We start from the raw sequence: 26344 nt of genomic DNA on the forward strand, positions 1-26344 counted from the left end.
CAGCTCTTAAAAATAAATTTTATTTCTTATTTTCTGTTTTTATTAACTATATGAAAGCTAATTTCGTGTATCGTCTGTGTATTTATGTAAGATTACTTACAAAATTATTTTAATTACATAATTTTTCTTTATTTTTTTACAATATATTTTTCTGTATTACATTCCTTGAATATAAATTCAAATCATCTCTATGAAATTAGTATTCCATTTTTCGAATATTAATATAGTTGATAAAACTTTGACTTTTTTCTAAAAAAAAGTTTTAAAATTTGATATACTACACTAAGCGTTTTGATGATTAAGTAGTGGCTGGTATAGGTAAAGATAAAAGTCAGTATTTATTATACTTTTTTTGTATTTTTTTCATACGAGTTCCTCACGGGCGAGAAATATATCAGCAAACGGTATAATCGCGTAGTAAAAGTCGCAGGTGTTCGTGTACGCCTTTAACCACGTTAGACCCGCATCGCTCATTATCTTACCTTCGACACAGGCAAGTAATATCGTATTCCAGCAAACTAGAAGTATAATATAACTAGACGAATGCTCTAGTTGGTCTCGCGCGAGGAGAGTGGGGGGGGTTGGTTACGCAGAAGGGTGCACGCTTCAACACCGAGACATACAGGCCAAAGCGGGGGAGGGGTGGACGGGGGGTCGAGGGGGAAGACGAAGGGGGAGGCAGGATCGTACGGAGGGGGAAGGAGTCAGGGGCGTAGGTAGTCATTATGTGGAGGGAGGTGACGTCACTGACGGTGACGGATGGCTACACGTCAGGCAAGTATAAACCCCATGGTACCCAATAAATTATTGCAACTATAAATTACTTCTGTGCTCACGATATAATGCTACGGCTACTGCGGCGGACGTTGTGTGCGTAGGACGTCGTACACGCGAGCGTGTGTGCGCGCGTGCGTGTGTGCGTGCGTTATGTGGATTTGCGTGCCCGGTCCTCTGTGTACGTACGGTCGTGACGATACCCGGCCGGCGGGGCGAGCAAACAAAGGTGGTACGATGCCAGACTAACTAGGCTCGGTATGGGCATAGGTAACCCCATATACAGGACTTTCTTTCTTTCCCCCCTTGATACTCTCTTTCGTTGTCTCTCTCGCTTGCCATCTCCCCCTCCCTCTGCTTCCCTCGGTCCCTTTCGTGCGGTACGCGCGCAAACGGGCTCCTCGATTTACGAACGTTTCTGACCACCATTCCTGCTGCACCGACGTTTTTATTCGCGTTATGGGAATATACGCTAAGCCGACGAAAGCGAGAAGTCCGCGGGATTTACGGGAGTGTTTGCGCGCAAAAAGCTTTTTCCGCGATATCGATGATTCTGGACGAAACGTTTCGTTGCCAAGGAAACAGGCGAAAATAGCGGCGTGATTATTTAAAGATATAACGATATTCCGAATCACGGCGCGAAATGTGGTCCACAATAATGTGGTTGTTCAGTAATAGCTCTTTGATTAAACCGATTGACCTGCTTACCATCTAATTAACGTTTATTTCCAATGAAACAATCGATTTCTTTGCTCGAGATTAAATCGTCGCATTAATGTTTCAGTATCGGTTGCTTACTATTATATTTAGGTGACCGAATTAAGGCTTTTGATGTCAACAATTCAAAATGATGTATTCAAGATGATAAACTCGGATTTTGCGGTATATATGGCGAAACACTTTTGGAGTTTCGAATGCATTCCTAGATCTTCCTGGACGGAATCGTTTTTCGCGCGTTTCCAGAACGCTCGGGGGCCCCGTCGCGATGGAAACCACCGGGGTAACATAATCCCGATACGTAATAAATATCGCCACGTCGGTCTCGTTCGACAGTATTGGTGCGTCTGTCTCTCATCTGGATGCCTTTGGGGGCCAGGAAAAGGGGCAGAGCGGGATTCGGCGGGGCCCGGGGGGTGGATATTATGGGCGAGCGAGTGAGTTATACGCCTTGCCGCATGTGTGTCGCATAAATCTGTTCCAACCTCGGTCCCGGCCCCCTTACGACTACGCTGGAACTGCTCTGGCTTCGAGCGACGGAGAACTGAGTGACTGACTGACTGCCACCTCCTCTCCACCTCCTGGCCATCACCTCCTTTCGCTCTGCCGTGTATTTCCCTCAGCGAACTCTACTCCTCTAACTTTCCCCGACATTTCCAACTGCACATACTACTGCCGAATGCCTGGCGCACTGAGGGCAGGGGGTGCACGCGCAGTTCGTTTAAAATACGTGTTACACGGTGCGCCGGCAGTATTCGGGTAACAAGAAAAACGTGCTGATATGTATTCTCCGTATTTTTCACATTAAGTTACGGCATACTCCGGCAGAGAAATTTTTAGATAATTATCGCGCAAAAATGTACTAATAACGAAGAGATGAAGGGCTCAAGATTTGGAACGCGAAATGAACGCTATGTACAAATGTTATGTACACATGTTATATTTACATATCATCTTACCCTCTATGAATCTCGCTATGATGTAATTAATATCGTAAATTAAATCCGTAATACTGAGATATTATTTCTATTTGCTAAGGAAATATAAATCTGTTAAGAACAATTAAATTGTGTGGGCTGTGATAAAAATATATATATAATACCAACGAGCTGTTGACAAGTTTTATAACAATACCGACAACCGCGGCAAATTTTAAGACGCTTCGCTGTTTGAACTGTGATTCATTGCACGGGCCATCGGGATGATGGTTGGTAGCGCTTCGTAAATCGCAGTCCGCGGTATATTAGTAGGACTATATTTAGGCGGCTGTCCACCGATAAAGTGGCACTACCCTAAGTCTTCCGCCGACACAAGATGGTGACTTATAAACTCTGAGAGACACGGTGTACGGTGTAAATAACTCGCCATACGGTTGCGGAAAGCAGACCGAGCGGAAAAATGGAATGGTATACACGGCAATGCCAAAAGTTAAACGGGCGTCGTAACTTTAAAGTATCCAGTTTACGTACAAGTGACATCCGCGCTCTTCGGCCGCGCGAATACGTCGGGTGCTCGACGTTCTCAAGAGGATGACAAAGGTACAATGCGCTCCCTGTGCAACGATGATATTCCATTCGAACGAGAGCCGTTTGCGCGCGCAAGAAGATTAAAAATAATCGCTGTCGCTATTAGAAACGCGCGTACAAAATGCCGCTTGGGTTACGAGATACTAAGTGCGAGTTAAGGCGCGAGTTATTTGCGTTGGGGAATCGAAGCTTGTCGTTGGACGTGAATTAACTGAGGTCGGCCGCGCGAGAGAGAAGAAGATTGAGAGATGCACCTGCCGTCCGCATCACCCATCCGTTACTCGAACGACAAGAACGCGTCTCTAATTTCCATTCACACTAATCCGTAACGGAGCTGTACACGAGGAATCTTAGGAATTGATGTGCATAAATTATATAAAGAGAATGCGCACGTTAATTAACAAACCGCTTCGGTTAACGGCTGATTACTGGAGACGATAAGAGACGATAACCAGATAGCTCGGACGGCGGCGATTCTAAAATCCCAATCACGCTGGCAGCGAACGCAAGGACTCTCTCTCCCTCCCTCCCCCCTCCCCCCAATTCGATGCGGTCGTGAGAAAATGCTCAAATAACATCTGCCTTCGCGCGTTTACGTGCAATGTCGTACGAAATCACTCGCCGCGCTTCCCAAGCGAGCCGTCAAGGCGAAACGAACGCGAGAGTGGCGTTCGGGGCGCAAGAACGATTCCGGCCGCGGCGCGGCGGGAAGACGAAGTTAAGGAGAATGAGAGACGAGAAGACGAACGGCGGGCAGACGTACGGTAGAGGGGAGGAGAGAAGATCGAGAGGCGCACCTGTCCCTCTGTACATCAGCCGTCCGTCATCCGGGCGACAGATCGACTCTGTCGGTGCGCCGCCGCGCCGTTCTCCACCTTCTCCGGACGCTCGCCCGAGCACTCGCGGCGGAGTACCACGTGGCATCGCACTTATTTACGTTGACACAATATTTATTAGGACGGATCGGTGAGTCGGCCGTTCGCTCATTCGCACGGCTCGCCAGCCTATTTCGGGACCGCCTTCCCTCTTTCTCGCCCGCTCTCTTCGACGACGACGACGGCGACGAAGACGACGACGGAGTAGCCGGTCGTTTCACGGGAGACACATCCACTCTTCTTTAGGATTAAGACGCGAACTGGTCACGCGCCTTATTTTCTTCCTGCCTGTCAAGATGCGCCGGATGCGCCGCCGTTCACTTCGCCAATTGCATCTCACGTTGAACGTTCGTCACGGAAGTTTTTATTTCGGGCCGTGACGGCGATCGGACAGGCACATCGTTGATCTACATGCGTCTTATGTTACACTTTCCAACTGCGTGATATTCGCATTTCAATGTCTTCGCGAAAATAAAGCGATACTCTCCGTACGAATTTTTGTTGTTTATTTTACTACGGAGTGAAGGAGATTAGCGTTTATCTGGGTAAAGATTTTATATCATCTACGATATTTTAATGCAAGTGCGTATGCAAAGTAAACCTCTTTACAATCTTGCCTAATTATAAATTGTAACGATCAATGCATCTAATAGATTAAAGATAAATATTCTTTTTTTATTGCCCCAAAAATTATTTATAATTTTATTAGATTATTATCAAGAAAGGCTAAATATTATTTAAACGTTTTGCAGCGACATATGTCTTCCATATGTGTACTCGCTTACTGATTCCACGCGGCGTTAATTGACTTCAATAGTCGGCGGGAATTAAATTCGTACGATGCAAGCGTCGATATTTTTTTTTAAATACAAATCGAAAAACCGCACAATTTGCCTACACAGTTCGCCCTTTGTACTTCCGTGGTACCCGGAAAGAAGTGGATATTCGTGGTTCGCGCGGTTGCAACGCCACTTCGCGAGAGGATATGACAGGGGCTGTGTAAACGCGGCGATAACCGGACGGATCGACACCAGCTGCTCTATGTTTGTTGCCGGTTCTATAAATAGGCCAGTCGGCCCTTTCTCCTTCTCGCGCTCGCGCTCCGTGCCCACCGCCCCGCCACCACCTTGATGCTCTTTCTCTTCCTCGCGATGCTTGAGAGATGTTACTTCGCTGACAATTATTGTTGTCACGGCCTCCACTCCGGCAGTCGGTAACAGGACTGACACTTCGAAAGGCAGCGTGACGGAAAGCGGGAGAAAGAGCGGCGGAGGGCGAGAAAGCGATGCGACAGGGAGACAGAGAGAAAGAAAGAGAGAGAGAGAGAGAGAGAGAGAGAGAGAGAGGAGTGAGGCAGCAGGGTGACGAACGAGGGGGGAGGAGAAGAGTGACGGATATCGTGATGAAGGCGTCCTCCTGTCACCTTCCTCCCGCCCCCGTTCTTCGCGGCGCCCTCGCCGTACCGCACTTGCACGGCTTCTCTCTTCGGGCCACGTCCGGTTCAAGACGCCGCCAGAATTGCGCGCAAAGGGCCAGCGGCCTAAAGAAAGAATCGAATCCATATGAGATCCCATCTCTCATAACATCGTTTTTCGACAGATCTTATTCGCGACTGCTGCGAGAATGGTTTAATCAAATTATCAATCGATCGAGGTCTGAAAGTGATCGGCAAGATTAACATTATCTAAAAAATGTCAAATTTAGCAATTTTTATCACACATCAGTTTACTCTTCTTTGCGATTTAGTATTTTTAAAGATTTTTAAAAATTATACTTCTTTTTCTCTACGCAGAAGCAACACACAAAGCTCGTATAAGAAACATAAGTCTTTCAGCGTGATACAATTGCTTATCCCTTTAATTTCCGTGTTTTAAGACTATCGTGATTACAGCACGCAATAATCTAACCCTAACTTTTTATATACTCTTATGTATGGCATATAAGATAATAAAAATTAATCCTCCAAATCTTCTCATCCGTGCCCGAAACCGGCGATATTTCGAGCTTGGAAAAATCCGTTAATTTCCGTTCTCGGTGGTAATACATCACGATAAGCCGCGCGATGTTGGGCCGACGTTGTGCACCGCGCCGTTAAGGGTTAAAGAGAGAAATAAACGCGTCGCGATCCTCGAGTTCGGGATATTAATCGCGCTCCTCACCGATCCCGACTTTCGCCTAATGCAAAACGCCGTGGGGACGGATGCTACTAACGAAGAGCGAAACGAGTTCGCGGATTTCGCCTTCCTGAGCAGCGGGAGCAACGACGCATCGATCATCACTGTCGCCTGTTGCGCGATTGGACGGACGAACGGACGGACGGACGGACGGTCTTACCGGACGTGCACACCGTCCATCCATCATTCAGTCGTCGTATCTGCATCAACGGACGCATCTTCGGCGCCTCCGTGTGCGCGCGAGCATTAATACCATTCCACGAAGAACGCGCGAGACGATTAGCCCGATCGGTCTGCTATATTTCGGGCCGCGTCGTAAATTATTTCGCGCGGTCGCATTAAATTTATCGCGGCGATGCTCGAGACCAGTTTCGAGACGAACGCCTGCCACTTAACTGGCGACTTTTATTTGCGATCGGGACGCGATTGACGTGGGACCGGGATTTTTCGTCCCTTTCAATCAGGCAGCTGCGGACAATGCGTTCAGAAATTTCGAGGATTGATTTTACGCATCGACTTCATTATAAATATATTTTTCACGAGAGCGAAGGGATATTCATCACATTTGATACATTGGATCGAACAGCGATATATGTCAGGCGTAAAAATAAGAGATCATAAAACGTTTAACTACATGCGTCCGCTTTTATCCGTCTATATTTAAGTGTGACAAAATTTTGGAAACTCGAAGAATATACTTGGCTGATTTTCACGTCAAATGTTTTCATTAATCATCTTGTTTTGCAAATGTAACAGGATAATTTGCATCGCTTCATCTAATAGCAGATCAACAGATGTGTCTTCGAGTATTTTGAGAGATTGACAATGCATGTAATAGCGCATTTTTCATATTAGTTATTTTTGCATATTATGTCACAATTTTAAGAATAGTTAGCGTGAGTTTGCATTTGCGGATGTATAATTTGTGGATACTTTCGATCGTTACATTTGAGAACGAGAAGAGAGAGAGGGAGAGAAAGAGATGCCACGAAGATTAACGTCTCCGAAACGACTAGGAAAAGGAAACGTAGACTGACAACGTCGAAAAATATCTTTTACCAGCAGGTTATTCGCCGTGTGTCGGGGGGGGGGGGAGTCTCCCCCTCGCGCATGATACACACTACGCAAGGACTGTCACTAAAATATGAACGTTAATAACTCGTACACGCGTTCGAGCAGCGAGCGGCGTGCCTTGCCAAAACGCCAACCTTTTTTTCGCGAGACACAGCTCGTGCGTCGCCGGACCCCCCTGTCCATCACTCACCGTCAAGCCCAAATGTCTTTGCTCGGTTATACCCCGCCGCCGGTTGGTGTCCCTACCCTTCGCCGGGTCACTCATCATCCCGGATCTCTACGGACGTACGTTTCTAACGCGTTACTGCGACGTTGGCGCGACGTCTAATCGCGCGCGGACAATCCGCGTCCACGCCAGAACGAATTAATACACGAATCGAGCCGCACACCCTTGTCGTATGCACGCGCAAATTGGATTAGCATGCCGAGAGAACAAATGTGTTGAGAAAATGGGTTTTATTCCGTGGAATTTCGCTGAATTGCGCGAAACGATGAAACAGCTTCATTTGTAATTTATATTAATTTTTCTGTGACGTCAGGAGGCAAAATTAACTCTGAGCAGAATTAAAACTATTTATGCAAAACGGATCTATTTATGTATGCAATATCTTGTCGATACAATTCCTAACATCAAATTTGCGTTTACTTGTTTATTAAAGTAAACTAATTAGCATTGAATATATTCACTATCTTCGTCGTTAAGAATTATAGAGCATCATGATAGTAGAAGAATTACAGCCGTTAGTTATCTTAATGAAACTTTAGATAATGATAATTTTATTTTTTCTTGGAAATACTGTGAAATTTTTTTGTACATATATAGTTAACGCGGAAATGTTTTTGATCAAAGCGAGATGTCACTGATAAAATTATATGTCAAAGTGTTAATCTCGCAAATGTTAATTAGCCATTACGCCATGATCGTCAATAGTAAATTACGAGCTATTAATGGGGCGCCTATCGACGATGTGGATCAGCGAAAGGATCGACTTTAATTTAACAGTTTATGTGCGCGATACACATGCGGCGTAACCTGCTATCATCCGATGAGAGCGCCCGCGATGGGAATGATCGCCAACAGGGTGATAAAGTCTTCACGATCGGCCTCTACGATAAATAATCACTCGATTGCGCGATGTTTTCACCCCCGCCGCGGTAATTTATCGGCACGCGTGTACGCGTAGTTAGCCGTGCTGTATTGCCGCGGCAGATACTTTTTCAGCACTGCTCCTTATTCACCGTATGGATAATATTATTACGTGAGATTGATAAGTGCGTTCCTCGGGATTAGGTGTGTCAAACAATAATACACAGTAAAAAATCGTGCGTCCAAATGTTAAAATTTTCTTGTGTTACCAAGATTTGACTATTATTTCAATGTAAAATTAACATACAACAGCTATGTTATTATTTTCGTAACATTTTCATGTGTTATATTTATGTCAACGTGATAACTAACACTTTATGTATGTCATTTAGAAATTGAATATTATTTTGAGTTCTTTTAACATAATTATTTCAAAAAATCAACACGTCTTAAAGTTATTTTAACATAAACAAAAGTTAAAGTAAATCTTCAAATAATCGTAAGCTTTGACATATAAAATAATCAAATTTACTAAAATATGTGTTAATATAACTCAAAATAAAATGTATAATATACATTTCGTAAGAGTTACATTAAATCAGACGGAGCAAAATGTTATATCGACATTTTGTACAAGTTATTTTTACATTATACTTAAAGTTAAAAGAACACATATAAATGTAAAATATAGTGTCAATAAATTAACATTTCTAATTTGTCAACAAGTAACACACGATGAATGAGTTATTTTAACATAAAATTTAGAGTGGACTTTCTGGGACATTTGAAAAATGTTACAATTAACATTTTATTTTTTACTGTGTACGGCTCTATACGTTAGCTGGGTCTTTCTTGTCAAAGTACCGAAAAATATGGTGTCGCATAAAGGCGAGGCAAGCCAAGGGGATACCAACGTGTATCTTAATAAATTACAGTATACGTCCGCTGAATGATTACTAACCATCGGAAAACGACAATGGAAGCTACCGAGATTTTCGTCTAGAGACTATTGTCTGAGACTAGCTTTGGCTTCATGACGAGCACCAGTCGAATCAACGGATACCAGTCGAAGTCGCGCATAGGCAGGCGTCCTATAGACGTCACATTTCGTAGCGCTCGGTCGAACGAAATGAAAAGCGCGAACGAAGCTCCGTGGATTGCGGCGCGTAATATTCGCGGCAGTTCGCGCGATTTTGTTACGAGGCGGCACGACAATTTCGCAGCAGAAACACCGGCCCCGGAAATCCAAGATCTCCGAGCTCGGTATTTCAAGGCGAGGGCAACTTGAAAGGGTAGCTGGAAGGCGGACGCGCGAAAGAGAGAGAGAGAGAGAGAGAGAGAAAGAGAAAGAGAAGAACGGGGAAAGATTTCGAGTACACGTAGAGAAGGCGACGGCAGCAGGGAAAAGCAATCGGGCGACGCGGATTCGGGGTTTTCACAGCCCTTGTCGATCGCGCGAGATTGAACGAGGCGTGTCCAAGTGCCGCGACTTCGGAATATCCGTGGAAAATTGAAGGAGAGCACGCTCTATGTGGATTCCGCTTCCAACGGACCCCGCAGCATGGCATGCTTCCGTCGATCGCTTTTTAAACGGTTAACCGATGGCCCCTACGCAGGCATTCCTATACATGTTTAATGCATATGAGACGGATTGAGTTGAAGTTTCATTTGATTAAGAAATGTTCATACATTTTCGGATGAGTAGCCTTAACTGAAAAATTTGTATGTATCTGCATAAAATAAATTTCACAGTCAGGAAAATTAACGTCTTTCAAAATTATACTCATTCCAAAACGGATGATCGCGCTACAAACTGCTTTTCAAAATAACTTTTGCAATTTCAAGTACCAGTATCCCATATATTTATCCTAATCTTAATCGTGCTTTTCTACTTGCATTTCTAATGGACGCGGGCCATCAATGTCGTCAGCAATTTTTTTCGATGGGCCACCTCAGGAATTATACATATAGATATAGGATCTGATCGGGGAACATCATTTACGATGACGCGAGTATCAGCGGAGGAACGCAGCAATGGGCTAGGGGAAGGGGAAATTCGACAGACTGATGGAGTGAGTGTTGACTTAGGATAACAGTCGCCTCATCAGTCAATCAGTCAGGTAGACAACGGTAGGAAGGTACTCCGTCTTCGGTTGGAGCCTGTCGTCTTGTTCTGTTCACGTCGTCCTAAAGAACACCTAAGTGAGTCACGAATCTGACCACCTGACATTCAAGGGACTTAAGATCGAGGACCAAAATGAAGAAAAAAAAAAGAAAGATAGTAGGACGAGTCTGAAGGGATCGAATGCTAAAGAAGTCTGTTTGTGGTCCCCGATACCAAGTGCATTGATCTAATTCCTCGGATGTTTCTCGATGCATTTTCTTGAAGCGATATTGAGAACGAGTGAACAATTGGTAGTTTAATTTTCATTAAGAATGTAAATTTTTTCTTTTAAATTAAAATCTTAATCTTTGTCATTCAACTCAATTTACATCGGACAATGATTTTTAATTTTATCTCATTTTTTTTGCGATGTATTCAGATGTATGAGATGTTGGTTTAAAAAATTACAACTCAAATAGCAACAGTTTTTTCTTACTTTATGCATATAGATATTAGACTAGGGAAAATTATACTAATCGGCTATATTGCTCTATTTTTATCACAATAATTGTTATTCAATTTATTTACAACGGCATTTTAAATATATGTTATTCTAAGAATATCTTATAATCGTCTTCTCCCTCCAAACTCTCGAAACAAGAGTGATATTCTTCTGAGCTTGAAACGCGACCCTCCCGATCGATCTGAAAAATCTGGATCATCACTTGAGGAAGTCGTAAATCAACGTCTTGTATCTCTCGAATACGGATTGAGTATGAGGCTTTCAAAGCCGGTTGCTCCGAGAGAAGGAGGAATCGCGCGGGGTGCGCGCGAGGGGGAGAGGGGGAAGAGGGGGGAAGAGGAAAGCGAAAGAGACACGGAAAGAAGGACAGAAGGCACGCGCGAGGGAGAGAGGAAGAGGCGCGGAGGAAGGAGAAAACGGATTCACCCGTCAGTCACTCTCTGGCAGACCGCGAGAGAATCACAATGCGAGGCCTCCCTCTTCTCGCCGTCCCTCTTCGTCCTTCTGTCCGCCCGTCCGTTCGTCCGTCTGTCTGCCTGTCCATCCGTTCGTCTCTTCGTCTGCCTCCTGTCACTCTCCCCGCCAGCCTTCCGACGGTTCTCGCATCAGAAATTCATCTCCTCTCCTGTCCTCCTCCGGGTTCTCCTTTTGTTCCTTCCCTGCCGCCGCAGCCGCCGGCTTGTTATTATGTACTGTTTTATTGCCAGGACGTTGCTAAAGTTCGACCCGGTTACTTGCCCCGGCGTGGCGTCATTGCTGCCGAGAGAAAGAGAGAAAGAGAGAGGCAGAAAAGATCCGCGCCTCCCCGGGATATTCGCCGAGATAACCGTGCGCGAGTAGTACTACTTATCAAAGATCCGTCTCGGAAGGCGTCCCGGCAACTTCGCTCGGCCGTCCCGACGTGGAAGAGACGAGAAATTAACTTCGTGCACCGTGAAGCCGATGCGGCTCTCGCGAAGATCTTTTCTGATGTACGCAGCTCTACATTCTAACACGGTGGTTATGTAATTACCGGTATCCACCGACGGCCTGTCTGACAATGAGAAACAGAGTAAAGGCCGGCGGATGTTCGTGCACGTAGTAGCTCCCACACAGTTGATTGTGAATGTCTAGTAACTCTAGTACATACATTGAATCGATAGATATAAAGTAATTTCTGAAGGGAGAATTTTTTTTATGCGTGATACATCACACTTTGTCCATATTCCAGAGGGATTGATATAGTTTGATATTCTACTGAAATAATGTGTTAGATTATCCTCAATACTTGAGCTTTTAATAGCTTTTTAAAATATGATATATTGTGCAACGTTTTAATTTTGCTATTTATAGTTTTTAATATTGCTTCTTTTCTAATTGTGACTTTAATCGCGCCGAGTTGTGTCGGTATATCATATTTACAGAAAGAATTCGATATCTTATGCTTTTAAAGCTGCCGCTCTGCATATCAGATTTTCTACAAACAATTAAACAGACACCTCGCGTTATAAATTTTCTTACCGGATGAACGTTCGGCGTAGATGCTAATTACAAGCAAACCTAACTGATTTAGCGCGTTAATTGCGCGTAAATCACTAGAGTACACAAGCTGACACTAGTGTGGATGCCTATGAACGCTAAAATTTACGCTTTACTCACGGCCGCAATTTATGAACATGCACTAAAGGATCCTTGTCTTAACACCTTATTTTTCGTTCTGCCATTTGTAAGGCTTACCGCGTTTCATCTCGACGACTCGTTCCGCCTTCGTACGTCTAAGAGTGATAAATCGTTTTCCGGAAGAATGGCCTCAAAAGAATACATTCAAAAATTGACGGAAAATAATCAGTTCTATTCTCAATTTTAAAAGATGTATCATAATTACATCATGTTACGAAAGATTATGTAAGAAATAAATATCACAGATTTAATTTAATCTGTGATAAGTTAAGGAAATTCTCTATTTGCTAAACTTTCTGTAATTGCTAAATAAATTAAATTAAGGTTTTTTAAAATAAAATATAAGGAAATATGAATAATTGCAAGCATTATTTTAAATCTCGCCGTCCTTGAAATTCTTTATATGTTGTAATTCTTTTTATAATTTGCGATAATGGAATTTATTCGCGACGTTCGCGAACGTTCGCGACGTTAACACAATTATATAAGGCCGAGTTATACTACGTAGTTTTTTTCACAATATATACGCTCTCAAAGCTTCGCATACAGAAGTTCGGAATTTATCAGCAATTAGCAACTGCCGATCGTCCTCGCGAATAGCGAGCGTGACTAGCTCAGTTGTTCGACTTACGACTAGCTTACAGGATAGCTAATACCGTTGTGGTACCAATACCAGTTAGCCCTAGGTACATCACCAACATGTGTACGCCAATATATGCAGGTGTCTGCTATCTATATCCGTAACTCGTGCGCAGGTTCGTCGTGGAAGGCAGGCGAGGAGAGGCACGACAAAAGGGCGAAAGGGGGAAACAGGGAATGCGCAGAGACACACATTTATAAAGAAAGAAAAGAAGAAAAAGAGAGAGAAAATGCACAGAAAAATCAAGTAGAGATCGTAACGGGCTTGAAAGCGGATGCTTCGCCGATAAGACTAATTATTGTTCTGGACCAAGAGTCGTAGGCGGGCTATTGGCGCAGAACCATCGCCATCGTAGATAGCGCGACCCGCTCTCCGCATAGCACAGGCCCGCTAATACGCTGCGCTTCTTTTCTAACGTGCAGCGGGTTCGGGTGAGCCAAGGACAGGAGGAGCCGGATATCGGCCAGTAGCATCTCGCCGAGTGTCAGGACTCGGCCGCTTTTAAGCTCGGTACGCCACGCTCCTCGTTCCCGAGGCGTATCTTACCGGCGGGCTACGTCCGGGATGTGCAACCCGGTGCGGTCCTTGTTAGTGGTCTGCCAATAGCCCCGCACGAACTCCGCTCGTGCGAGCATTTGCATCCTACTGAGCCCGACGTCGACATCCGATCGATCCTGATCGCCGGTGAAATACTTTCGAGTCGCGGAACTCTCGGTGACCCTTGTCATTACGATTGGGTCGGTACTCTAATAAATTGAAGTCTCCGTGGCTTCAGAATATAATACAATAAACAAGTCATCGGAATATACTTTATTTCTTTCAAAAAAAATTAAAATGGCTCGTCACTATGGATCGATTGTACAATAAGTAGAGAATCTTGCCTTCCTGATGAACGCTTATGAACAATTATTTTTTTTATGTAATATTCGCACACGTGTACGTGTAAAAACCGTATCAAGATGCTAGTTGCTGCTTCCAGAAATGGAGTAACGGAGTAACGCTCGTTGAAGTCTCTGGCTGGAGACGAAGGTGGCGCAGTGCTAACGGTTACGTTATTGAAATTTCAAAACAGTATCACTTCGAATTCAGCTGTCACGGGCAAGAGACAAGCGAGTGGTTAGGGAGGGATAGAAATGAGCGGCAGGCAAATACTAGATTCCACGGATTCGCGATCAAGCGCCCGTAGGGGACTCCGAAAGGGTAGAAGACGGACCGCGCTCTCGTAGCGGGCGGGGCTGCCCGCTGGTGGTCCGCCCGCTCGGTTCCTCGACTTCTTGCATTCCCCTCTTCGATACGCGTCTGGATCCAAGCGATCCTCCGAGAGGTCCTCCTTTTATCTCCTCTCGTCGTCGCCCCGTTGTTCTCTCCGTAGTCGTGCACCTTCTCGCCGTCCTATGACTGGTTCCAACCGGATCGGCGCGGCCAGTCGCTTCCATCGAATGGTCCGCGCCGGGGCACCGGGAGAATCGCTCCCGGTAGAGAGACAATGGACAATGGGGACATAAATCTGCGTAATTAGTTGCTGATGCACCCGCGGATCAATGTGCGATCTCCTTTCTCTCCCTCTTCCGTGGCCTGTCCGCGGACAAACGATCGTTTGGTTGGTCACTCGGCAAAGTAGGACGGTGCTCCTGGTTGTCCCCACCCTCTACGAGGGGAGGTGTGCTGACCACCTTCCGCTCTCGCCCTGCTCTCGCGGCTTGGCTTGGCGATTGCTCGCGACCGAGGACACGGCACTCCCTTCTTCAGAAAGGATGTGCCGGGAGCAAGATGGCGACTAGAAGTTGGGTCTGTCAAGTATAGCTTACTTTCGTTGGTTATCAGATGACTGTACGATAATAATTTAATGAAACGTTCTAGTGAATGCGTAGTCAATATTTAAATCGTGGTGTAACACGCCGTTTATTAGATACGATATGATGTAGAATTTCCGAGCAAAATTTACGCAATGTATTTCCCCCGCAAATATTTGTTGATCTTAGATTAGGTCATGTTCTCCGCACAGTCGCAAAGCGACAGTTCTGCCGTTCATTACCAAGGGTTCAAATGGAAACGATTTGATTAAAACTCATAATGCAGATGATGGAACTCCTTGTCCCGCCACACAATACCTCGTCGTCGTCGACGTCGACGTATCCGACATAGCTCGCATTTTCTCTTTCTTCCTCTCCCTCTTGGGCGTCGTATTCGTCGTCGTCGCCGTCGTCGCCATCGTCGTCGTCGTCGTCGTCGTCGTCGCTGTCGTCGCGAAAGGCTGATAAATGAACCGATAGTGCCATTGTGTTACTCGCCATCTAAACCTTTATATCACTCCTAGGTACTTAGCTTCGTCATTTCTCAGTATCTCCACTCCTAGGTCGTATGTTCTTCTCCGCTCTTCTATCAAGATACGGCGGGTGACAGGAGGATTTGATTCGCGTCCTACATCAACGATCTCCGCGCAGAAAAGACGATACACGATGTCGTCAATCGATACGTATTCGCGCTCGATTTTTTTGATTTCTAAATTACTTGGTAATACATAAGTATATCCTGCAATACAAGTTTGCTCGCTTGTCACGCAAGATTATACTGACAGGGAACATTTTCCTCTCCGTAACGATACACTCATATATCGTATTTTTCACGTCCAACGTCTTATCTGCAAGTGTAATAGAAAATTCGCCGATGGGTCAATGAGATATCTAGATTGCCAATGCGACTTAACTACTTCTGTTCCGTTATAGAAGTGGCACCGATAAACTATTCGTTGTACAAGCATTTAATAGAAATGTAGCAACACGCTGTTATTTCATGAAATGTGGCATGTTAATGGAGTAGTTCTTTTTTTTTCAATTACGATTGATCTAATTATCTAATTCGCTGCTTCGTTGATTTGTTTCAGGGGAGGACGGCGTCGAAGGCTCTGCGCCCGGTACGGACCTCCAAGGCGAGGAGGGCGATTGCGTCGACGAGGATGGTCCCATTAGCCCCAGCGAAAGGGGCTGCGCGCCCGCTGCGAAGGAGGACGAGGATGCCGAGGGAACGGACGAAGAGGACGATGAGGAGGCATCGCCACCTACGCCCCCGCCTTCCGCCACCTCGAGGTTAAACCCGACTATCCTGCGAGACACGGGACCTCCGGATAGGTAAATCTTGCATTTGTATAATTTTCTATCCGTGTACAATTGATGTTCTGTGCATATAACTGCTCTGTCTTAATGATTGCTGAGAAACACGATCACAAAAAAGTGCGTATCAGAAAAGAAATAAGTGCTCATTTATTTTTAGACCAAGTATTCAGTAAATATTGACAAAGATATAATTATTGAAACTTGAAAGACTTGATTATGCCAAGAAGCTAAAAGATATTCTACCGATATACAGTAATGACCAGAAACATCACTCGTGCAATCTCAAACGTGTTGTCAAACGAGTAGTGACAACTTTTATTCGCACTGTCTCAGTAGCATTTATACTCGTATCAACTTTCTTTGGTCTTCCTTATTACATTTGTCAGTCGAATGTGTCTGCCTATATATGCGTGCTATACTCGATGCCTATATATACATGTTTCTGTCCGCGTGCCCGACACGTGGGTGTTACGTCCGCGAAGATAGGGACACTCGACGTCAAACGTTACCCGTGCGAGGTAGCGGTAGCGGCCCGTGCAAGCCAGCCGCGGATAACCACGCGCGAGCGATGCCTCCGCGCAAATCACTTACGGCGGTCGTAGAAGCGACGCGTAATGTCGGGTATAAAGTCGGAGGCTCGTACCTAAATTTCGCTCGACGTTGTCTGCCGGCGACTCATTAGTCGGTGCTTTATCCGGACGCGGAGACTCCTTATAATAAAGCATCTAAATCATCGCGAGCCGCGCCGACGCGACACCGCGAGCTTTTTGATGTTCGCCGTCGTCGGGCGCCCCTCGCGTATGTACACGCGGCGTCTTTGTTTAAGAGCAACAAATCGTCACGAGGCCTCACTCGTAAATATGTGTGTGCGCGAGGTAAGCGTCGGGCGGCTAGGGTTAAGTGGTAACGGAACGAGCGGCCGGGCGGACGGACGGGCGAGGCTCCGGGATAGGGATAAATAAGCCGGTGTTGGAGTTGATATCGGTGTCTGCCGCGCGCGACGTCACACGGCTAATAGAGATAGGCACGTGTTACACATCGTCCCACACCAACGATGCCCCACTAGCAGGCGCGCTGCCTCCTAACCGGGGGCGGCGGTGGCGGTGGCGCCCCCGCCCCCCCGCGTACACCCGCGCCGTCCCGCCAGCCCCCAAAAACTTCCCCTGCATGCGTGGCAGCGGTCCCCTTTCATCTCGCGGCACGCATTCGGCATTCAGTCAGGAACAGTCAGTTACGAGCGAGCCGTCGACAGGCCTGGAACGTCGCCGCGCCGCATCGCGTCCCGAGGCCTCACACAATCCATTACGACGACCGCGCTGAGCTCTAATCGTTCCGGCCACGTGCTCCCTTCCGACAGTCGATCCTCGCGTGCGTTGATGACGCTGCGACAGGTATCGATCGCTTCCGCACACTCGGCGACTCCGACCAATCCGCGCGGTTTTTGTCGCGAGCTGGATGACTAACGTTCATCGTCAGAACGCGCAATTAATCGTAATTTGTCCACGGACGAGGCTCCGTTTAACCTCGCGAGCGTTAAACGTCGTACTCGCGGCCACGGTGAACACACGTATTCTAAGATCGACGAATAATTCATCGCGTAACGTAGTGTGTTTTCGTTTTTGATGTCGATAATAATCTGTCATATCCTGTTGTAATGTCCGTCGCGGTCTACTTACAAGGTACGTTTATGTGTTATGCGCATTTCGCGTGTACGCGCCAGCAACGACAGACGTTTTCATGCGTGAATTATCCATCGCTGTTACCATCGTTGCAACACGCTAACGTCTCTAGGCTCTATTTATCACGCGAGCCTTTTTTCCGTTTACCTCCACCGATGATTCCGGGTATCCGTCGTCCCCATCACACAGTACGGCGAAAGCTGTTTGCGTAGTAATTCCTACGGCGGACGCTTATGAAATATTAACGTCACGGCGTCACCTGCGTTATGCAGCGGCGCTCGCGGATCGGTTACAAGAAAATTATCGCGCGATTATCATGATTAATGACCGCCGCTCGACTGTGAACGTTTCGTATTTTTACGCCAAGCTCCGATAAGATTCGTTTCCATCCATCATAGCCACTTCGAATCCTAAAGAGATCTCGAAGGAAGGATACGCGCTCCCGTACTCGAAAATTATAGCGCTCGGTATCGTTTGCAATTTCAGGGAGCCAATGAGTCCGCGCTGTCCCTCGAGAGATTCTCGGGAATCATCCGGTCCGGCGACCGGAAGTCCCCCGCCACCTGCTACCAGGAGCAGCGCGAGCCCGGTCAGTCCAAGTAGTATCGTGCCTCTACCCCTTGGAACTCACTCCCTGCTACCACCCCACTCTGCAGCGGTCATGGCGGCGTATCTGCAACAAACCCATCAGCGCCTCCTTCTCGGCCACTCGCCCTTATCGCGTGGCTCGGTATCGCCGCTGGTCTCCTCCTCGTGTTCACCACCAGCCGCCACCCCCGGCCTCCTGGTGTCGCCTACCAGCGTCGGGGAGATCTCGCCGTCAGCGACACCCCTGCCGGCAGTGCTGGACTTTAGCACGAGGAAAACGTCCTCGACCGAGGAGGACGAGGAAGAGCAGATATTAAATCTCAGCAAACCACCTACGCCGTCTTCCTCGACGGAGACGAACAATGGTCCGTTGGATCTTTCGGTACCCAGCAGGAAACGACCCGGCCCGGAAGACTCGCCGCCACCGCCACCGCGCAAGTCATCGAGACTGGCCTCCACGACAAGTTCCTCGAGCCATCAGGAAACAGCACCGGGAGTCACGCCATCCGGTTTCGGTAGACCGCCCGTCGTGTCTCCTTGGACGTCTCCAGTGGTGGCTTCGCACTTTCCGTACTTCGCCGCAGCGGTAGCGGCAGCAGCTACTAGTCAGCAGCAGCTTTCGCCGAAGAGCACCAGCGGGGTGGTGGATCATCATCAGCTCTGGAACGGGAAGATGAAGCCGCCAGCCGCGTTAGAAAAGCCCTATCAACCCAGCGAAGCTACAAAGGCACTCGAGAAAATGAGCGAGCTGAGTAAGCTGGGCGGCGAGGATCTTTTCAGGTCGTCTTCCGGAAGCGGTGGTGCCGCGAGTGCCAACGCGCCGGCGACGACGTCCAGCAGTCGTCATAGCGCTTGGCAGTCCCACTGGTTGAATAAAGGTGCCGATCAAGCGAAGGATGTTCTGAAATGCGTGTGGTGCAAACAGAGCTTCCCGACTTTGGCCGCAATGACGACGCACATGAAGGAGGCGAAGCACTGTGGCGTGAACATGCCGGTCCCACCACCAGCGCCAGGAATGCACTCACAACAGACGACGATGCCGACCATACCACCGCCTCAACAGCCGCATCAACCACAGACATCCACCGGTAATATCGGCAGTAACAATTCGGCCACACCTAGCAACAAACAAAGTCCATCCGATTTGAATTTACTGATCAAGGAAACGATGCCGCTGCCGCGGAAGCTCGTGCGAGGTCAGGATGTCTGGTTGGGCAAGGGTGCCGAACAAACGCGGCAGATTCTGAAGTGCATGTGGTGCGGACAGAGCTTCCGCTCGCTAGCCGAGATGACTTCGCATATGCAGCAAACGCAACATTACACAAACATCATCTCTCAAGAACAAATAATATCCTGGAAATCATCGGACGAAAGCAAGGGCGGTAGTGCTACCGGTGCTGCCGGAGGTGGCGGAAGTGTCGCCGGGGGAGGAGGCGGCGCAGGAGGACCGCCGGGAGGAGGGTCCGGACCTCACAGCGGAAACAACGGTGGTCCCGGTCCCGGCGCCACGAGCAGTCACGTTAGCGCCGTGCTGACCTGCAAGGTTTGCGATCAAGCGTTTAGCTCCCTGAAGGAGTTGAGCAATCACATGGTAAAAAATTCGCATTACAAGGAACATATAATGCGCTCGATCACTGAAAGCGGCGGACGTCGACGGCAGACGCGCGAGAAGCGGAAAAAGTCACTGCCCGTGAGGAAATTGCTGGAGCTGGAACGCGCGCAGAACGAATTCAAGAACGGTGACGCTGCCGTCGGTCTAACCCACAGCCTCGGCAAACACGCCGGCAGAATCACGTGCGAGAAGTGCGGCGACAAGATCGAGACTCCGCTTTTTGTGGAGCACATACGTCAATGTATCGGCGCAGGCACGGTCGGCGCCAATCAGCGAAACTTCCTGAAGAACGCGCTCATGTCCAATCATTTGCCCGCGACGTTACCGCCGGCCGAAAGCGGACGTAAGAGCGTCAACGAGGAAACGTCTTCGATATCGTCGAGACACCACCGATCTCCATCTTCGGCCAGCGACGCGACGACACCGGGAAAAGATACTCCTACACCGACCGCTAACGAGACTACCGCTCCGCTAGGTACCTCGCCGTCAGTTTTGAACGCAATAGAGAAGCTCATCGAGAAGAGTTTCGATTCTCGCGTGAGGCATGGCACGCCCGGCTTGCATCACACTCAGCCCGGCGCGCCGATAGGTACGAGCATTCTCAAGCGTTTGGGCATCGACGAGAGCGTGGATTACACGAAACCTCTGGTGGATCCGCAAACGATGAATCTACTACGATCTTATCAACAGCAGCATCAGCAGCAACATTATAACGCCAATGCCGCGGCGAGAAGGGAACGAAGCGGCAGCGAGTCCAGTTCGATATCAGAGCGAGGAAGCGGCAGGACGGATACCATGACACCGGAGAGACGCATGGACCTGTCTAACGCGAGTCACGAAAGACACTCGAGTTCCCGGTCTCATCATCATCGCGTCACTCCCGAGAAGCAGGCCACCCCGTTACCTAGTCGCCATCGTCAAACCACGGAGGAGTCCGGGGACGAGGAGTCGTCTACCGTGGTGGTGAAGAAAGAACCGAGGGACGAGGAGACAGAGGAGCGAGGCGCGACCGAGGAAGAGCAACAGCAGTCGCAGTCGACGAGGGAGGTGTTCGTGAAGAAGGAAATAGTAGACGACTGCAGAGACGAGGAGGATCAGAGTTCCTACAATCACCGACGAAGCAGCATCCATGAGACGCCGGAGGACGGTCGAGAAGTTCTGTCGCCTCGCATGAATCCACCTACGCCCCGGTCGACCAGCCAGGTGGAACAGGTCGCGCGTAGCCCTTGTAGGAACAGCACGAGCAGTCCTACCAGCAGCGACCGATCGGTCACACCGCGGGGTACGCCTGACACTAAGGCATCTAGCAGTCTCGGAGCGCTCTCCTCCATGTTCGACAGCTTGTCCGGCGGTGGCGGTGGTGGCGGCGGTAACAACATCGACTCGCAAGGACGTAAAACAAGTAGCCATCCTCTCGCGGCCTTGCAGAAATTATGCGATAAGACGGAAACGCGAGGTCCCGGCGCTAGCGGAGCCTCGAGATCCGGGGGTGGTTCCGGAGCCAGCACCATCGGTTCGGGCAGCGGTAGCACAGTAGGGGTGACCGGTCCGGGTCCCGGGCCAACGCCAGGTGCCATCTTGGCTTTCAGCTGGGCCTGTAATGATGCCGTGGTCACCGCGGATTCAATAATGAAGTGTGCATTCTGCGATACACCCTTCATTTCGAAAGGTGCATACAGGCACCACCTGTCCAAGATGCACTTTGTCAAGGACGGCGTCATCCCCGATCCATTGACCATCGGTAGGTCGGCGGCAGCAGCCGCAGCAGCAGCCGCCGCGGCGGTTTCCCAGGGCACTTCCGGCGGGCCGAGTCGCAACTCGTCACCGCCGACGTCGCAGCGCAACAAGTCGCCGCCGCTTCCGCAGGCGAACGGCAGCCCGTCGCAGTCAGCGGCCTCACCCCTCGAGGAGAGCCCGCACTCCAAATTTCTCAAGTATACGGAGCTGGCAAAGCAATTGTCCAGCAAATACGTATAGTCCGAGCCCCGTAAGTAGCGGTGCCATTTGTACATAAGTGTATCTATACTGTAACGACTGTAAAACTAGCGATGTGAAAATTTTCATCCCCTTCCCCGCGAACACCGCCGCGCCGAACGACGTCGTCGCGCATCCGACGTCTTCGGGTTTATGCTTAAAGAGGCTGTGTCGTGGCTATATCGATAATGGGAGCTTTTATAATTGCAAAATTATTTCACATTATCATCTATGCATTTAGGACAAATCCCGTTGCGTGTAAGACGAGATTAATCAAATTCTAATATTCGTAGTTTTTTATCATTAATTTTCTTCTGATCATACGATATATATTTACGGATCAAAGATCCGTATGAAATGAATATAAATTTGAGTTTAAATTTCGGTGCCATAAGAATGAAAGATGATTTTTATGTTTAAAAGAATAAAGAAAAAATCTGTTTTCGCACATTTATAGCACTGAAAATTGAACTTATCAATTTTACCTTTTAATCATTACAGATTTCTGTATGAATCCCTTTTGTATTTTTTATTTGCTCAATAAAAAATACAAAATATAGATAATATTATACATTGACAATTATAATTTATTGCTAGAGAGGGCTACAAGAATTAACTAGTGATATAAAAAAAATCAATTGGTGATTAGAGTCATGTCATATATATTACCGTTGGCAAAGAAGTATCTTATAATTTTGTATAAAATTATAATTATATAAAATATGATATGATTCATTATAGATGTAATTATTTTATTAAAAATATAAATTTTTATTTATGCGAACGTACACACACTATTTGAATAAAATTTATAATTAAAACAACAAAATTTCTTACATTTACAATGTTAGTAAATAAAGTTGATTAAATTTTCTTTTTGCAACAGAATCCTTTCTTCAATTTGACTTTTTGACACAATCTTGGCATTCTTTTAATTAATTTTTATATAGATTCTTTTCCAGTGTTATATCCCCCCCCCTTCTCTCAGGCCTCTTGTACAATTTTCCAAAGATCTTTAAAAATCAAATTGTTCTTACGTATAGCTCTATCTATAAGAGTTCGATTAGATTTAAATATGACGACTGAGATGACCTATTTATATTTTGCAAAATTCCTTCGCATTCTTTTTATTTCAAGTACATCTTGCAAAGCTTGGAAGTTTTAGATTATTATCCATTTGTATTATGAATTCCTTACTAATTAATTCCTGCTAAAAGAATGGTATAATTTTCGAGAACTTCTTTGTACTGCATTTTCTTGAAAATATCAGTGATTTGATATGTACCGTATAATCTCTTCATAGAAAAACACGGAGGAATCTATAGCCGAGGTTAAATTGTCAAACTTAAGGTTGCTTGTCATTCTGCAAAAAAATCAATTTAATAAACTTTATTTCTTAACATTAAACATATATATAATTTTATTTTTGTTTTAATTTTAAAGCCTCGCCACTGCACTCTTTCAGCCTAAATGTGGATATCTCCGTCGAAAAGACTTCGCCGTTGCGATGATATTATTATAGTAAAAGATTTCGTTCACTCGCGCAGAATAAATGCAGACGCAACACGATTTCTTTTCCGTTTTTTTTTTTGGCGATCGTTTTAGTCTATCATCGAGGATGCATCTTATCATTCCTGGGTTGTTGGCACGATTAGCGTGCATCAGACCCTTCAAAAATTCTACATTAAAGAGGGGCCTCAAATTCCGTTTTTATATACACCTCTCTCATTATTTCCTTTATACTGATCCCTCTCTTCTTTTCCCATTTACTGTATTTTTAGTCGTTACGAGAAGATTATGCTCTAGAGTAGACCTGCGCGCGTAATCGTTCGGAATGTTTCCTTCTCGCTATGGAATCACGTGCAACATGGGAAACGTCGCGAGAGAATTCGTTTTTTTTTTTTGCTTTTCGCAGAATTTTTCCTCGATCGCAATCGCTATAGAAATATGAGTCCAAAGTAGGACGCGCATAACTTTGTACAATCGACATTTCCGTGTTGTTTAAGACTTTCTCGCAGCACGTTTCGCCTTCCGTTTTTTCGTATCACTTTCCTTCCATCGGTATGAGAATTAAGGAATTGTACCAGCTACTCTTACTTTCTTTCGTGCCCAAGGAACGTGAGAGGGTGTAACGAAGATGTGGGTGTTGAACGAGCGTTAATTAAATTGTGATGCCACCATATCTCGCGGCACTGCTGAGTCACGGGGCTCGGCACGCGGCCAAGTTTGTGATTTTATAAATACTTAAGGACGTTTACGACGTGAGATGAGCAAGATCGCGACGAGACAAAGGAAACGGCAAAAATTGATTAGAGCAAAAGAGAAATGGCTAGAGAAAGAGATAGAGAAAGAGAAAGAGAAAGAAAAAAAGAGAGCGAGAAAAAGAGAAAGCTTACCTATCATCTGTCGTAAGATCGTCAGCATGTATACCTCTAGATCGTAAGGCCGTAGTTTATTAGCGCATAGGATAGGCTAGGGTTCGACCCTGTATAGGAATCTCTTTGTTGATACTTATTACTACGAAAAAAAACCGGTGAGTTTGCTCGCGGGGACGGACGAGAGCCGCCTCGGAGAGCGTTACGACTGCTACGAATCGAAGGTGTGGAGACACACGAGCGAGTGTAGAAGCGACAAGAGCCGAGAGGTGCGGAGACGCGGTGCAATAGCGAGGCTCGCGATTAATTGAATAAGTACACGCGAGTCGAATGTGTATGCATGAAACAGTGGAGAGCGAGTGTGAGAGAGAAAGAGAGAGAGAGAGAGAAAGAAAAAATGCGTGAGAGAAAGAATGGTTGTCGAAGAACGCATATTTTCTCGACGTAAATGCGTACGTGTAGATCATTGTAAATTTTCTTTGTTCAAATAATATTTATTGCGCCGTGAGCGAGCCAACGCGTCATTCTACGTGTAAAATATTGTCATTATTATCACTCGAATTATCGCGACTACTGTGTATATTGATTATATAATTACGATTATTATATTACGATGATGCGTGGCGTGGTGAGTGTAGTGATAATAGCAGAGCATAGGGCGCGAGTGGATCAGACGGTAATACGAATGTTGTGATGATGAGAGTAAGAGAGAACGAGAGAGAATGCGCGTGTGTGAGTGGGACTGTGTGTGTGTGTGTGTGTGTGTGTGTGTGTGTGTGTGTGTCCGTGGGTATGTGTTTGTGTGTGTTTGTATGTGTTTGTGAGAGGGGTGAAGGATAGAAAGGATAGAGTGACAGTCTGAGTATGAGAAAGAATGCTTCCGAGAGATTGAGAGACTAGAAGCAGACCGGAAAAGATGGAGCAGCTGCGTGCGGCCCTCAACAACGAAGGCCGGAAAAGAACGGAACATAAACTTGTATACGTATTTCTTGTAAACTCTAATTCTTCCATCGCGGACTTTAAAAGTATTTATCGACATAATAATAATAATAATATTATTATATTGTAATTATATACGACTGCTGAGAGTGTGATGAACGTAATGCGAGACGATTACGTGGCTGCGACCAACACAACATAATACATGTACCCCTATATACACACATGTACACGACACGCGCGCACGCAATACGTACACACGTGAAAAACACGCGTAACACTGTCGCAGTAACACTCGAGGAAAGGAACAGCCAGCCGTGCGAATGATACGCTCGAAACGTACCTACCTACTTACAAACACGCAACCACAAAGATATGCATCATGTATACGCGACTCTTGAAACCATTTTACCAGATTTGTCATTATTTAATTATTTCGGTTGTATTTTAAAATGCAATTAAAGCTCAAATAAATATATATGTTATAAACTAAGAATGCGTGCTTGTGTCTCGTGTATTTATTTCCTACCTATCGTCCAAACAAAAATCGATAATCTTTTAAGAACTCTCGACGACAAGTATTTACCATATCGGAACGATATCTTTTCGGAAATGTTTTATGGAGATGAAGTATTATTAATTTTCCTATAAAAACACTACGAATCTAAATTTTTATTTCATTATATGGTTATTAATTTAAATCCATACAACGCTTTCTCATGGAAATCAAGTCACAGGTAGTAGGCTCTCCGGTTGAGAAATCGAAGAAACAACTATCGAGAGGCGTCCCGAGCGACTTGCAACCAACCGTCCGACGACTGAAGGTTTTACATATTTCAAGAAACTGGCGCCGTCGCGAGTCTCGATTAATTCTTATTAATCTGAGCGACGACGTACGGAGTATGTACACC

At 46.3% G+C, this 26344-nt stretch overlaps 1 protein-coding gene across 3 annotated transcripts in view; it reads left to right on the forward strand.

Moving 5' to 3' along the window:
- The window catches only part of Tio (zinc finger domain-containing protein tiptop), a 150222-nt gene extending 124293 nt beyond the window's left edge, over nucleotides 1–25929 (forward strand). For all 3 annotated transcript variants that reach the window (XM_071707420.1, XM_071707421.1, XM_071707419.1), the window contains 2 exons: nucleotides 16038–16281; nucleotides 18432–25929. In XM_071707420.1, the coding sequence (XP_071563521.1) occupies nucleotides 16038–16281; nucleotides 18432–22122 (3935 nt within the window). In that variant the 3' untranslated portion in view covers nucleotides 22123–25929. The remainder of the gene's footprint in view (nucleotides 1–16037; nucleotides 16282–18431) is intronic.
- The last annotated feature ends 415 nt before the right edge of the window (nucleotides 25930–26344 follow it).

The sequence above is a fragment of the Temnothorax nylanderi genome, unplaced genomic scaffold (genome assembly GCF_030848795.1).
Source record: "Temnothorax nylanderi isolate EJ_2023f unplaced genomic scaffold, tnyl_v1.0 TNYL_tig0058_pilon, whole genome shotgun sequence".
NCBI lineage: Eukaryota > Metazoa > Arthropoda > Insecta > Hymenoptera > Formicidae > Temnothorax > Temnothorax nylanderi.